Source organism: Styela clava, chromosome 9 (genome assembly GCF_964204865.1).
Source record: "Styela clava chromosome 9, kaStyClav1.hap1.2, whole genome shotgun sequence".
In the NCBI taxonomy this organism is placed as follows: Eukaryota; Metazoa; Chordata; class Ascidiacea; order Stolidobranchia; family Styelidae; genus Styela; species Styela clava.
Genome location: NC_135258.1, coordinates 4,619,369 through 4,634,461, shown reverse-complemented (window position 1 = coordinate 4,634,461; position 15,093 = coordinate 4,619,369). Strand labels below are relative to the sequence as shown.

At 34.7% G+C, this 15,093-nt stretch overlaps 1 protein-coding gene across 7 annotated transcripts in view; it reads left to right on the top strand.

Moving 5' to 3' along the window:
* The window catches only part of LOC120330706 (inositol 1,4,5-trisphosphate-gated calcium channel ITPR1-like), a 99,298-nt gene that overhangs the window by 59,761 nt on the left and 24,444 nt on the right, over positions 1-15,093 (top strand). For 5 of the 7 annotated variants that reach the window (XM_078116506.1, XM_078116507.1, XM_078116505.1 and 2 more), the window contains 7 exons: positions 371-526; positions 1,165-1,290; positions 2,191-2,311; positions 2,818-2,862; positions 6,217-6,356; positions 13,005-13,183; positions 14,401-14,512. In XM_078116506.1, coding sequence (XP_077972632.1) covers positions 371-526; positions 1,165-1,290; positions 2,191-2,311; positions 2,818-2,862; positions 6,217-6,356; positions 13,005-13,183; positions 14,401-14,512 — 879 coding nt within the window. Of the gene's footprint in view, positions 1-370; positions 527-1,164; positions 1,291-2,190; positions 2,312-2,817; positions 2,863-6,216; positions 6,357-10,777; positions 10,918-13,004; positions 13,184-14,400; positions 14,513-15,093 lie in introns of all 7 variants that reach the window. The other 2 variants (XM_078116503.1, XM_078116504.1) reach the window with 2 other exon arrangements.

Here is a 15,093-nt window from a genome sequence, read left to right as displayed (position 1 = left end):
TTTTGGCCCGCGGTCAATCAACTTTGGGAACCACCTAATGTTCCCTCTAATTTTTTGCAGTATGTGTGCGCAGAAATTTTGGTGTGTGCACACTTTTTTGGAAATGACTAATATTTGTGCAAAAACCAATGAAGAAATTTTGGCGTTCTAACCAGGTAATGGGTGGGCCAACAACAAACTTTCTCAACCTGCCAACCGAGCACATTGTTATATTACATCGAAATACGTCTGTGCGCAGTAAATCTATGCGTGTGCGCAGCCTCTGAAAGCTTTGTGCGCGCACACGTGCGCACACCTTAGAGGGAACACTGGAACCACTGCTCCAGGGTATTTTTTAAATTTTATTTCTGACGCAACTTCCTATTGCCAGGTGGTGACACATAAAGACTGCATTGCTTCAGTGAAGAATGCTTACATCAACTTCCTGAACCATTGTTATGTTGATACAGAGGTAGAAATGAAAGAAATTTACTCTTCAAATCATATTTGGACTTTGTTTGATGATTTCATGAAAGATATTGACTTAGTAAGTAGAAGGAATGATTTTTTTTCTCAAGTTTTCAACTAAAAGTAAGAAAGAGTATTGACAGAAGAGTTACTAGTGACTATTCAAAAAATATTTATCAGTTTAATATAGGTTTATTTTATCAGAAATGTCTGTGTATTTTCTTATTAAGAAAATCTTGAAGTAAGGTCCCAAGCTCCGACTGTAACTGAAAGATTATTTGCTGACGGGTTACAAGTTATCTCTGCCATACAAGTGTTATATATAGGTTTATCTTAGCGACAATGACTGTCTCACGCTCTCGACTTGCATTAGATCGATTACTCAGAGTTGCGAGTAATAACTAACACCCTAAGAACCATATACAGGACTATTCATGCAACAGATATGTCAGTATACTTCTAGGATAAGATTTGATGTCTTATCCTTTTCATATCCTTTTTCATACAGATTGTCCCAAAACCAGGTCCCAGGTCCTCAACTAAAAATTACTTCTTGAAATCCTTTTACAGGCCCTCAAACTCCTGAAGACCCCCATTTTCCTGATGCGGCCTAATTTAGCAATTAGAAATTCCAAACCCCCTTTCGAAAATTCCAGTTCACGGCCCTGGTCTCTGAAACTTGTCTCCAGTTGTAACCTTGCCTACTCTCTGTTACAGATTCTATCACAAACGGAAGAAGAAGCCCACAGCAATCCTCTTCAACCTTACATTGCTAATACTGTCATGGACATCATCACTATGTTTTTTAATTCACCTTTCTCTGATGCTACTACATTAATTCAGGTAAACATGTAGGAATTTAGAACAGAATTTAGTTAAAAGGTCAACTCTTCTTCCTCATCTCTGCCTGATTTTCCTTAGAAATTCTGAAAAAAATATTACTCATGTGCGCTGAACTCGGTTCAGAAGATAAATAAACTGCATATCATGAACTTGCAGCAAGTAGTGTCTATCTCCATTGTTTTGTAACAATCCTTACTTTTCGGGAACCACTGCTCTACCAATTGTTCTAGTACACTTCAACCTCACATGTTGGATATCATAGTAGGGGATATTTACATACACAAGGATTACTGGACTCCTTTTCATCGCAGGCTATGACTTCCTCCACCATCCTAGCCCACACATATTGATGTTTCCCCGAGCATCGAAAATTAGTTGTAAATGAAGTAATTTATTGTCATTTTGTCTTCCAAGGAGCAAGTAAAAATTAGTCTTGGAAAAGCTGCGATAGACTTTGCTGAAATTAGCTATCAGTTACTGTTAGCGTCGCCTGGTTGTATATTTTGATAAAATTATGCTTTTGATCATGTAACTCAGTTTGTAAGTGGGTCGGGGTAACATCCAATGAGAGATTAGCTGGTAATCACTAATAAGTAGTATGTGAAAACGGGCTTAAATGTAATTTTCTGAGTAAAGAGAAATGTCAAAAAAACAAAGGTCTAAATTTTCCCATGGTTTGGAATTTCTATGCCCAGCTTGTCCTGGTATCTGGACGAGATGTCTTCATCATGTAAGATAAGATGTGTTTGTGGTTTTCCTATTACAAATGACAAAGGTGAAAATCCACCACTAATGATGCCTTCATATAAATACAGGATAAAGTTTTAATATTAATCCCATGTGTGATAGAACTTCTAACTCATCATTACTCCTTGCTTATTTCTTGTATTCAATTTACAGGCACGGCAAACAACTTATGTAAAACTGATGCGATCAATCGTCAATTTTTATCAAAGTCCGAACCTGCTTCCACAATTCAAATCAAAACTTGGTGACACCATAGAGAAACTAGCTGAAGTTGGTGAGTATGGAGTCGATAGGGATTCTCTATTAGAAACTCTATTTTTGTTTTTTGTGAGCAGTTTATAGGTGAAGCCTATTTCAATCATATTCTTGTCGAAACAATTGAATATTCTACTGAAGGGTTGGCAGTTTTCAACTCTTAATACGACGCTTGACTTTGAGATGCTCAAATCTTGACATTGGCTGCCTGCGCCAGAATGAAAAGAGTTTGCCTTTAAAGCATATCCCTTGTGATAATGAACCTTTTCATGTTAGTCATCCTACTGAGCTATTTAATGACTACTACAGCGACTTGCTCCTGAGTCAGCAGTATAAAAATTACCTCTTAACCCATGCTGCAGCCTAACAGGGAAAATTATTATTATTTTGTTTCAGTTAGAATTTTAACTCCCTAAATTAAGCACTATTGTAACGAAATACCGAGTTGCTTCTCTATGTCCTACTACCACTCGTATTACCTAACCGTTTTTGAAATGCCAAAATCATGTACAAATGGTTTCTCAGGATCTTTTGTTGTTGCAAAAGAAAAGAGAATTCAAGCTAAGTCAGGTATTAGAGTGAAGTGTGAATACCATAAGCCATACCTATATTCCACATAGTCATCATACAGTCAGCCCATAAACCATACCTATATCCCATTCACTACATATGAAACATACTTCTATACAATACATCCCATACTGTTATCCATTTACCGGCATCACTGGTTTGGCTTAAAGCATTTTAAGGTTGCTAAGCGGATTCATCACGATGGTGCGCTTTTCAAGTTGTTCATATTATACGTATCTCAAGAATTAGTCAATTTCTTCGCATAAATAGGTGAATAGATTTGACTTAAATTTGGCTCTAGCCATTTTCATTTAGCCATTTCTTGATAAAGTCATTTCATTTTGCCTTGATCCCAAGAATTAGTCTTTTCTCCCATTATCTTCACATAAATAAGTGGGTAGATTTGGCTCAAGCCATTACTTCATAAATGATCAGCAATTATATTGGCTTGAGCCAATTTGGAGTAGCCAAGCTAAATTAGAACGATGTTCATATCTATGGCTGACACAAGAATTAGTCATTTTTATTACATAAATAGGTGAATAGATTTGGCTTAAGCCTCTTTCATTTTGCCATACATTGGAGAAGTCATTTTATTTTGCCTTTTTCTCAAGAATTAGTCAATTCTTTCATTTTATTCACATAAATAGGTGAATGAATTTGGTTTAAGCCATTTTCATTTAGCCATTTATTGGAGAAGTCATTTAATTTTGCTCTATTTTTTCTATCTGATGTAATCATATTTATTTTTTGTTTCAAATTGGTTTGTTTGAGTTTTTAGTGTTATTCATTTCAGAGATCTTGAAATAAAATATAGCATTCATTTGTTTTTTAAGCTTCATTCTTTGTATTTAGTTCTATCACTAGGTGTGCTAGAGTGTGACGCAAATATCATGAATACATGATATTTTAGATTTTGCATGGATTTGCTGTGTTTTAACCTAACAGACAACTACTCACAAAATTTGGAAATTGAGCAATTTCTTTGTATATGTATTTACTTGCTGTAAAAATTATTTTGGTCATGATGTGTTAGAGCAATGGTTCCCAAACCCATTTATACTGTTTTCGCTAAATCTAATTACCAAAAGCTCAATTATCACTTTCAGAAGAACACAATAGTCATATCGTTAATATTGTTTATTTGACCAAAAATAGCGAAAATACTAACACATATTGCATCTTTCAATCGACTCTGAGATGCTAAACTTGCATTAACTCAGCATTTCAGCCTACGATTGCTACGGCAAAGTACTGTTATCATGTCCCTACTAAGTGCGTGACTATATGACTCGACTAGAAAAAATTACATCCCTATTTTATTTTATCATCTCAATTACCCAAATTTTGTCTGCAACAGTTGTCCAGTTTTAGCACTTTCTTGAATTATTTTGTTTTCAGCTTTTCATTAACCACCAACCTTTGTGTTTTTCTATGATCGGTTCATAACTTTATAGGCCTGTGAGTTTTTACAAAACTTCCATTCGACTTGATTCCCAGCCATTTCAAAACAAGCTCAAATTGATGGATTAAAAAAAATTGCGACTCCAGGATAACTTCATTTTAAGTGCAAAGAGTAGTTTTGCTTGAAAATTGTTCTCTCACTACAGCCTATTTGGTCTTTATCATCCAATAAAACAAATAAATGACTAACTAATCTCATACCCGACATGGACTGGTAACAGGATGAGAGGTCGTGCTTCGCCATATGATTAAGCTGTCACATCGGTTGGTTGTGGCAGCATCAGGCGGGTCAGATTGAATTACCCAAGGTGGCTTGCAGGTTGTAGTTTGCCCATGTCAGGCCCAATTCCATGTTCTCATCTTATTTTTCTCACCATCAGCTAAAGCATGGCGGATCCGAATTCCTCAAGAGTTGCAAAACCAGATCATATTGTTACAGAGTGTTAATATCATGGGTTAGCATGCTTTTGTTTTACTAATAATATTAATAAGAACTGGAAAAGCACATTATTATTTTCCTGCTACCATATCACGCAACATCATGATTCTATATACTGTATTTGGTTTCTACGTTTCAGGGATTTCTCATAAATGAGTCTCTTTCACTTCTGAGTAAGTGCATGTGACTTTGATTTGAGCAACTCCTAAAGATGGAACTTTTGAAATGCACAATAACGAGAGAGGGAAACTGAATTTGACTTTCGTGAGAGACTTTCTCGTATATCGGTTTCTATACTTACTGTTACCGATTCCTAAAGTTTTATTCTATCCTAACCTGTAGTATTTCATGAATCCCACTTCACAAAAGTATGCCAATCTTCGAAATCTTAAATATATTTCCACCAGAACCTATTATATATAACTAAAATTGGATTTATATAATGTTTATTTACTCGTCTTCTATATGTGCTTTTCCAGTTTTTATATAAGCTATAGTTTTTATTCATTTAACTGCACTAATACTTTGTTTTCCTAGTATGTACTTTACATTGCATGGCATGTTATTTTCAGCATGAAATGTTCAATCAAATTGCTCACATGTTCTAATTTAATTTCCAAGTTTTTTAATTTGAACCTAAACCTATTGGGAGTCATCATATGCTTATGTATATGTGTGTGTGTTGTGTGAGATGGGTTTATGAGTGGCTGCACGTACAAAGTCTTGTTTGGAGTGTCGTAACCTCATGGGTGTCATTTCATGTGAATGCTTTTACATATCATTTTTAAGTTTTGTTTCAATATCGGAAAAAATACCATTGCAAATCTTTTGACTTCTGATTAGATCCCAAACAAAGACAAAATGTAAAACTATATCAAATTATTTTTTTTGTTGAGATAAAATAAAGAAAAAATGTACTTGACTTGATTTAGAACATTATTCTTCATATGTTAGCATTTATGTCATTATGTCTTGCTAAAAACAATTAGGTATGCCGGTCAATTAAGTCAAGTAACTACTGTGTCTATACAAAACATGATTGCACCCAAGTATGACAGTGCACACATTGAGTGTGTAGAATTATCAGACTCTTGAAAACCCACGTTTTCCAGCCTCTGGTAGGACCTGCTGGTTGTTATGGTCTAACTTGGCGATTACAAATTATAGTCTCCTCCTCCTTTAAAAATTCCTGGCTGACTGAGCAAAAAGTTTGCTCTTAACATGAAGGCTTTATCAGAGCAAATGATTAAAGTGTCTCGTGGCTTTGTGACCCCAAAACACTCCAAGACTACGCCCCTGGTTGACACAACCTTGACAAAGGCCTCGCAACCTTCTAAACACTGTATTAACATACCAATCAAACCAGAACAATGTGGGATCCTGTCCAGGCAATGCTTGTGCCTTCCACAGAGCAAAACCATTTTCTAACCAATATATTATCCTCAATATAGCAAAGCAACGTGACGTGGCAATTCCAAGTGACTTAGAAAAAATAATCACTTCGGTTGGAGTCAAACCTACGCTGATGGATTTCATCCATAGATTTCGAAGAACTGTAACTAAACGTGAATCTGTTAACCCACATAGCCAGGTGTTTATTTTGAATTTGTGATTGACTGGGATTAGGCATGGGGTACCTTTCAATGTTTTTCAATTTCAATTTTTTGCATAATATGAAGGTTTCGAAACCCCAGTCTAAGAATTTGTCTTGGTTGATTGTTTGGGAATTATAATGATCTGCTTGTGTGAAAGGGTATTGATTTGTTTGAGAGTGAGTGGGATTAAGTATGGCTGTTTGAAACTTTTCAACAAAACGATTTTTTCCCTAATTTTCCCAGTTTGACCTAACTCAGAAAAAAAATTTTGTTTATCAAATTTATACTTTGAACAAAAAATATTTGTATAAATTCTTACCAAATTTGTGATGTTATTTTTTATTGCAAAAAGTTTTTATCAATTTTTTGAGTAATGTTTCAATAAAAAGTTATTTGGAAATCTAAATCTTTTTTGCAAATTTCCGACATGCCGATTTTCGGCCTCTAAATTTTTTTTTATCATATTTGGTTGACTCCAAATGCATATAGGGTTTAAAAACTCCAGTCTATTGAATTTGGTCTCTGCTTGTTTGGGATTTTAATGTTTCGATTGTTTTCAAATGCGCTGAACTGTTTTAATTTTGGAGTGAAAAAGAATAGAGTGGAATTGTATGAATCAAAGTGAGTTGATCGAAATGGGAGAAATGAAATGTATGGATGAATTGGATGACTGACAGAGAAATGAATGAATGTTTGAAATGATTGAATTGCAGTATTTGAATGAATTGGAATGATTCAGTATACTTTCTTCAAATGATGCTAAAATGCGTCCTCATATATTTTTTCAGTATGTCTGAGTGTATATTAGAAGCAGAATGAATGATAAAAAATACTGACAGAGGAATGAATGAATGTTTGAAATGAATGAATTGCATTATTTGAATGAACTTGATGAATTGAAAGGAATGGTTTGGTATGCTTCTTTCATCCGATGCTGAAATACGTCGTTGGGTGTCCGAATATACAGGGTGTCCATAAAGTCTCTTTACAATCTGAATTTTGTTATGAAGTCAGTTCCCAATATATCTTAACCAGGTTTGTTGATTTTTATCAATAATTCTTCAAGTATTTTTGCTTCATTTAATACATCTGTGTAGGCCAAACAATATGGTATGGATTAAAAAAATTTCAAGACTTCATGGACACCCTATACTTCAGTATGTCTGAGTGATACTAGAAGCAATATGAATGATAAAGCCATACAGGAGTTATATACATACTCTCACCATTAAACTGTAATGTACACTTTTTTCTTCCTGTTAAATTGACTTTTGCTAGTAATTAATACACATTGTGCACCTTGCTTTATAACCAAGATGTACTATATTTTGTAAAAAAAAAATGAATTCACTTTTTTCACAATTTTTTTGATGCACTGATTCTTACTCGTTGCGATCGAAATAATTTTGTTTATGGTGCATTCTACACGCAGATCTGCTGTCACATTGATTTTTTTGGAAGCTTAATCTAATCCAATCCGGTATTCCTTGACAAGGTATCTACCTACATTGTCAGATTATAGTGCTTGTGGAAGGTGAAGTTTATAAAAAAAAAGCTATGAGAAAAATATATTAACCTAAAAATGAAATGAATCTAAACCAGGGGTGCGCATCCTGCGGCCCGAAGGCCAAATGTGGCCCACAAGAAAAAATTGTGCCACCTGTGGAAAATTTTTAAATTTTAATTGTGTCTGTTCCGCAAAACAAGTTCAATCTGGTATGTGCGAATAATTCCAATTCCTTCGCGTTGCAAAGCCCATACCCGAGTCCGATTGATTATTTATGCATATGACGTTACAATGCCCTGTAACTGCCCGAAAGCATATGTTAAATAAAGGTGTGTTCTGTTGTTTCACTCAATTATTTGTATCTGATCATCCCGTATTACAAGGTTGCACACCCCTGGTCTAAACCATTGTGACAGCCCTCTGCTTGGATGCACCATATATATATTTTGTATTGACGGTGTAGATTCTTTCTTTATGCAATTGCAATATTTATTGCTTTTAGTATGCTTGCTTTAATAATAGCTGAAATTAATTTTCCTGCATGCTGTAGTGAGTAGTTCTTCTTACTATAGTCTAGGAATGTCGATCTATGGATGGTTTGGTGTCATAATAATTTTCTTCTATGTTCCTTCGGAACTGTATTATTGCCAATATGATGGGGAAATTGGATAAATTCTGAATTTATGCAATTGATTTGATGATGAATTGAGATTAAGTTACTCACGCAATTCGAATTTGTGATGAAGATCACCAGAATTAATTTAAGTCCGAAATCAACTGTACAACATTTACGAAATTCTGAAAATAGCATTTTCTTTTTTAGCACACGAAATTCGGGGAGACATTTCTTTCGATCATACAAAAAGTATGAAGTTAACATTAGTAATATTTGACATGTATTTTTAAAATTCAAAATTCCTGAATGGTGTTATTATTGTCAGATTTGCCCTTATTTAGCAAAATCAGCTCTGCAGTATTTAATTTTGACGTGAAAATATCCAAAATAATTCAAAATTGGAAGAAGTAAAGAGAAGATTTTTTAACACCAAATTATATAGATGTACATCCCTAGTATTCTGCACTTATTTCTTGTATTTTAATCTATGTTGGTGATCTCTTTTTCAGAATAATTTTGTATGCTTGTAGGAATAGAAAATGTATAGTTTTATAATTTTATATTGCAATGTCGAAAAGCAAGTTTTGAAACAAAACTTGATAATTCATTTATATTTAATTATATGCTGAATCATGAACCACAATGTTGAAATACTAACATCACATATCAATGGCTGCTAGGCATTAAACAGAATGCCCAGCACTTTGTCAGATTGTGATAAATTGGTAGGCGGTATACCTCTTAATTATTTTTCTGATGATGTTAAACCGAACTGATTAGAGTCAGCTGCCCAAATTTCAGCACTATTGTATTTCTATATTGTTTCAGTAGCTTATGGTATTACATTGGTCACCAGTGGCTTTACTCAGGGATGGGTCACCTTTGATTCTGATAGATCATATATGTCCTTCGAGCATATTTTCTTAAAAAAGTTGTTGAATAAGTGTCAGACAGTAAAGTAACCAATACTTTTCTGACTGCAAATAATGTGTTAAATCAGGAACGGAAAGATTTCAGTTCTTTTAAAAATAGTAGCAGCACCCAAATCATTGTCTGCTTTATTAGGGCCTCCTTTAGGGTGAGGATGTAAATTGATATTGAAAAATAGTTTTCATATTTCCAAGCCAGATATCTGGAGACCAAAAACAGCTGAATTTGAATGAAATACTATTCTGATCCCTGTGGTACATCGATATATTGGATCCAACATTGTTCTCATCCAACAATGTTTTCTGATCCAACTTATTAATTTTCATGTAATAGACAGACACATAGACATGTAATTTGCTGCAATTTTTAATTCTATAATCTGCAATCGAAATTGACCTAATTAACCATATTCTCCTCTATTTAATTGTGTAATTAAAATTATTTAAATAAAAATTATTTTGGTTATGTAATTGGTTTGAAGCTAATTGAATTTTTTTAATTCTGTAGTTTTCATTGGAAACTGACTTGATTATATTGTGCACTATTTATTCTGTAATTCAGACACTGACAATTATTTGTATTTTTTGAATTTGTAAAATGATGTTTCCACATTTTTTGAGATGCAAGCCTTTCCATCCATCAAAGTGTTAAAGTTATGAAAAGCAGTAACAAGATATTAAGTATTGCCCTTATGACTGAATGACTGACCATAATAAGATGTAAATATCCAGCTATCGGCGCTCCAGAAGTGTGTGTACCAATATGGAGGTAACTAATTTTGTTCGCCTACTTTACATCAAGTTATGTAAATGGACTCAAACCTATGGGCAGGGAAAACCAGTGGTGGGATTCCGGTTCCATCACAAAAGTCCTATTTTTCAGCCGGTTCTGTTACAAAAAGTCATCTTTTTTTAGCAAATAAATTGATTATTTTTTATTAATGCTAACCGGTTCGCTGATCTCATGCAATACTGTGAGACGGTTCTATAGAACCGGTGCGAACCGGCTGAATTTCACCACTGGGTATATCCACTTAACACAGACAGTCCCAGAACTCGTAATAGAACTAAAATAGGAAAAAATCTGAAATAAATTATGGCCTAACCTTAACCTGGTACACACACTACAGAAGTGCCCGACTATCTATTCTAGAAATCTGGTTTTTCAATACTATTCACAGAAATAACTGTGTATACTTTAATTTTCGTGAATTACATTTTCAAATTTTTTCGATTACACCCAGAACCCCCCATGGGTGATTTTGTAAATCCTATTCTATAATATATATAGGATGGAAAGTCTTGCAACCTGTTTATCACTTTTCAATCAATATCGCTCTATATTTAAAAAACCTCATATTCCAGCATCTCATACAGGCATGGCTGTACCATCAGATCTAAGACCAGGAAAAAGCTCTCGTGCATCAAATGTTCACAAGGCAATGAGAAGATTCCTCAGTAGAAGACAACTTGCAAGACGAGACTCCCTATCGGCAGCTAGTCAGGTTTGAAGATTTCCTGAGAGCTGCTGGTTTTCCTTTTTCATTTATGAGATTTTTTATATTTATTCTTTGGAAGCGGTTCCATTACATTTGAACCCACGTACATTTGAACCCCCGACAATTGCACCTGTATGCTATTGCACCTATGGAATTTTTTTTGTTTCACGAATAGTTAAACCCATACTAACCCTAACCCATGGGTTTTAGCACCCGCATATAGATTGAACCCGTGGACGGGTGGGTATACGCATGGGTTCAAATGTACATGGGTTCAAATGTACGGTCACCTTTGGAAGCATATCTGATATAATGGCACATTCATAGGATAATTGCAAACAACTCTTTTCCTTCTGGAAATTTTGAAGTCAGGTTTAAACCCTATATGGGTAGTTATTTTTGTAGAGCGGTAGTTCCAAAACTTTTTAATATTGCTCACTAACTAGATGCAAACAATGCACAACCAGCTTTATCATAGACCAGCGAAAAGAACGAAAGTTAGAAAAAGAATTGAGACTGTGAACGTCTGAATAACCCCCCAAATAGTCAAATTGCCCCCAGTTTAGGAACCACTGTTCTAGATTTCTAGCGCGGTGGTTCACGTAACTGCTGGTCGGTTACAGTATAAGCTTCCATTCAAGTCCATCTAGAAAGTTAGTATGATTGTTCAATCGCAGGACGCAACAGCCTTCAGATTCGTTTAGACTTTTTTCAAAAAGCATGTTCATTTCTCATTATTTATAAGTTTACTCAACTTCTCACTACCGCAGGGGGGGTTTACATTACTGCTTGGGGACCTCCTGAAGTATGCGCACCAAGATGGCGCACAACCTGAACTCAGGTTGGGGGGGGGGTTCTGAAATTTCTAATTGCCAAGTTAGATTGAAACAGCCAGCGGATAAGGGTGGAGGCAAGAAAACATGTGTTTTTGCGAGTCTTGAGGGTGTCCCCATGCTGAAGATGTTTTGGTTGTTGGACAATAATCCAAAGTTTGCCATTACTAGGGGCGTAGCCAGAAATTTTCAAAAGGGTGGGTTCTAAATTTTTTTTTTGCCAAGTTAGATCAAAACAGCTAGCAGGTCCGATCGAACGCTGGAATCCGCGTGTTTTCATTAGTTTTGGTGTCTAAAAAGCATTTCTAGCTACTGAAAATTGCTTTCTATGATACAGATAAATGATTTTATTTTTACATTTCAAAAGGGGGGTCTCACCTCCCTGGCTACGCCACTGGCCATTACCATCAAGCCGTTTTATTCTTTTTCTTTCCTCAGGATAAACATTTAAATTTCAAAGTATTTTTCTGTTATTTTCCAAACCATTTTGTAATATTGTTCAGTTTTATTTTGTATATTACATAGTGTTCTGTACAGTGTTTTGGTTCTCTATGAAGTGCTTTTCTCAATTACTTGTAGTGTGAGTGTATATGGTGAAATAATTAATGTGTTTGGGTTTTCTGCGCTGCGATATTGTTTTATGTAATTTCATATTAGGATTGTTTGTCAGAGTAGGGCATAACATCTTGTAGCATAGAGATGTAAAAGGTGTGTGCACAGAGTTATAATTTTGTGTGTCACACAGGGATTCAACGTTGTGTGGTGAACTTATGTGTCACATTGATATGTATTTATTATTAAGATGTGGTAAGCATGTGTGCCACATGTGTATGTATCGAATGTTTATGTGTAGAGCAGAAATTCAGAGCTGTGATTGTGTCTAGGTGATCATGTCACACAGAGTTTGTGTGTCACATAAAAATTCAGGTGTGTTTGGGAAACTTTCGCGTCACATTGATATATATCTATATATATATATTATTAAGATTGCATGTGGTGAGTGTGGTTTTTACTTGTATGTGGATGGATATGCATGTGTATTGCAGGAATTCCAAGATGTGATTGTGTGTAGGTGTTGGGAGTTTGTGTGCTGTACAGAAATGCAAGGTAGTGTGAATGATAATGAATTATGTTTGATTGATCAAGGATTTATGTGCAGATGTATGTGTATTATGAGTGTATGTGCTTAAATTTAGATCGCTATATTCAAGTGCACGTTTTGAATATTATAAAATTTTTATTCAATTTTTAAACTTTCAGAGTTGTCGAGAAATCATTGAAGGATTACAAGATATTGTCGCAGTTTTGGAAGATCAATTGCGCCCTCTAGTGCAGGCAGAGTTGTCTGTTTTAGTCGACATTCTACATCGGCCTGAGTTGTTGTTTCCAATGGAAACTGATGCAAGAAAACAATGTGAAAATGGAGGATTTATATCAAAGTGAGTTTTTTTGTGATAATTTCATTTGCTTGATACCCTAGGTCAGGGCTACTCAACTGGCGGACCGCGGTCCAAATCAGGGCCTTTCGGGTATTCGATTCGAACCGCGTCTAATTCTTTATTTTGAATTATTAACCGCTCTTTTGTTTCTTTTTATGAAATCCCTTTTAGATTTAAACATATATGAAAATAACTAGAACATCATAACAAACAATCGTAATTAGCTTATAATCATTAGTCGGCCGAGGAAGTGCGTGTTTAAGGATGCCGAAATTTAATTTCTGGAAAAACCAGACCCAAATATTTTTGAAGTTTTGTATGCGGATCTTCGGTAAAAATAGTTGAGTAGACCTGCTCTAGGTTTTCAATTACCATATAGACTTGTATAATGCTATGGCTTAGCGGTATTAAATTGACTGGCCAAATGCGAAGAAAGATATTGAAGTGCATGACACTTCATAACAAATCGCAGGTCAAGGCCATTGAGATGTTGCGAAAAGATAGTTTGAGAATAAAAGCATTAACACTCTTAACCACTTTTCCATTGTATAAGCAAAAAATCGGTTCACAAACAACCAACTTTATCCATCTTTTCATCCTCGCCTAAAAAGGTAAAATTCCTCTCTGGGGAGACCACAACTCAAGCTTTGTATAAGCAAAGTAGCAGTGATTCACTATCAATAAACCTTTCATCCGTAACTAATAATAATCTGATTTGCTTTATTCATCGGTTAATCAATTGCCATATAGACTTGAGTTGCTTAACGCTACTGAATTAACTGACCAGATGCAAAAAAGGGTTTTGAGATGTATTGCGCTTTATAACAAATTGTTGGTCGAGAGTCGGTGAGATGTCACAAATAGTTAATTCAAGATTAAATACTCATTGTGGTTCTTGAGATACGAGATCATAAAGTTGATTCCTTCCGACACGAAAAACAAGCTGGTAAACCGGCTTGCCGGATTCAAGAGGTTAAATTTTTGTTCATGCCACGCCAGATTATCACGGAAAAAACACACGGCGCACTTACACTAAAATAGTGCTGCCTTTAAATAAAACTCAATTTTGTGATTGTTAATTTGTACTAAAATACTGTTTTCAATAGATTACTACTGGTTTAGAGCTGGTACTCCGACTATTTAACCATTGTAAGCAAAGTAGCCGTGATTCACTAACAATAAACCTTTCCTTCATAACTAATAAGAATCTGATTTAGATTGATCCAACACACTGAGAAACTGCTCGAAGATCGAGAAGAAAAACTCTGCATTAAAGTTTTACAAACTTTGAGAGAAATGATGACAGTTCATATCAGCTTTGCAGACAAGGTAGGTTTGCTTTTCAAAATTCACCCATGGTAGTTACTAGGGCTGGGAATGGGTAACCGGTTATTTGGTTAATCGATTTTATAACGGTTAAGACGGCTAACTAACTGACCGTTATTTTTTAAAACTATTTTTTTATACTTTGACTGTTATTCGACAGAATATATGTCATTATATCATAAAATATAATATTCTGTTTTGAATTAATAATTTCTCAATTGAAACAGTATTGAAATTATTTTTAACAAATGCTTACTTTTTGAACTGCAAAATGAGTACTCTTGGGTTTCAGCTTCAAGCAAATATCGTTGTTAAATTTCAAGTATTTTGCGCTTTTGGTGTTGGCTGCAATAATTTCATAGTTAGGCATTCTGAGATTCTTCTCTGTATGTTTCTTCTATAGTTACTCATATCGAAATTTGTTAAAAAAGTATTTAGTTATTGTTAGACTGCGGGGTCGAAAATATTACATTGTACTTTAAACTGTGAGCCATTTAAAACAACTCCTCTCTCTCGAAAGAATTTTGACTTCAAATCCGATCACTGAGAAAAAAATTTAAATTGTTCTAATTAAATTTTAAATT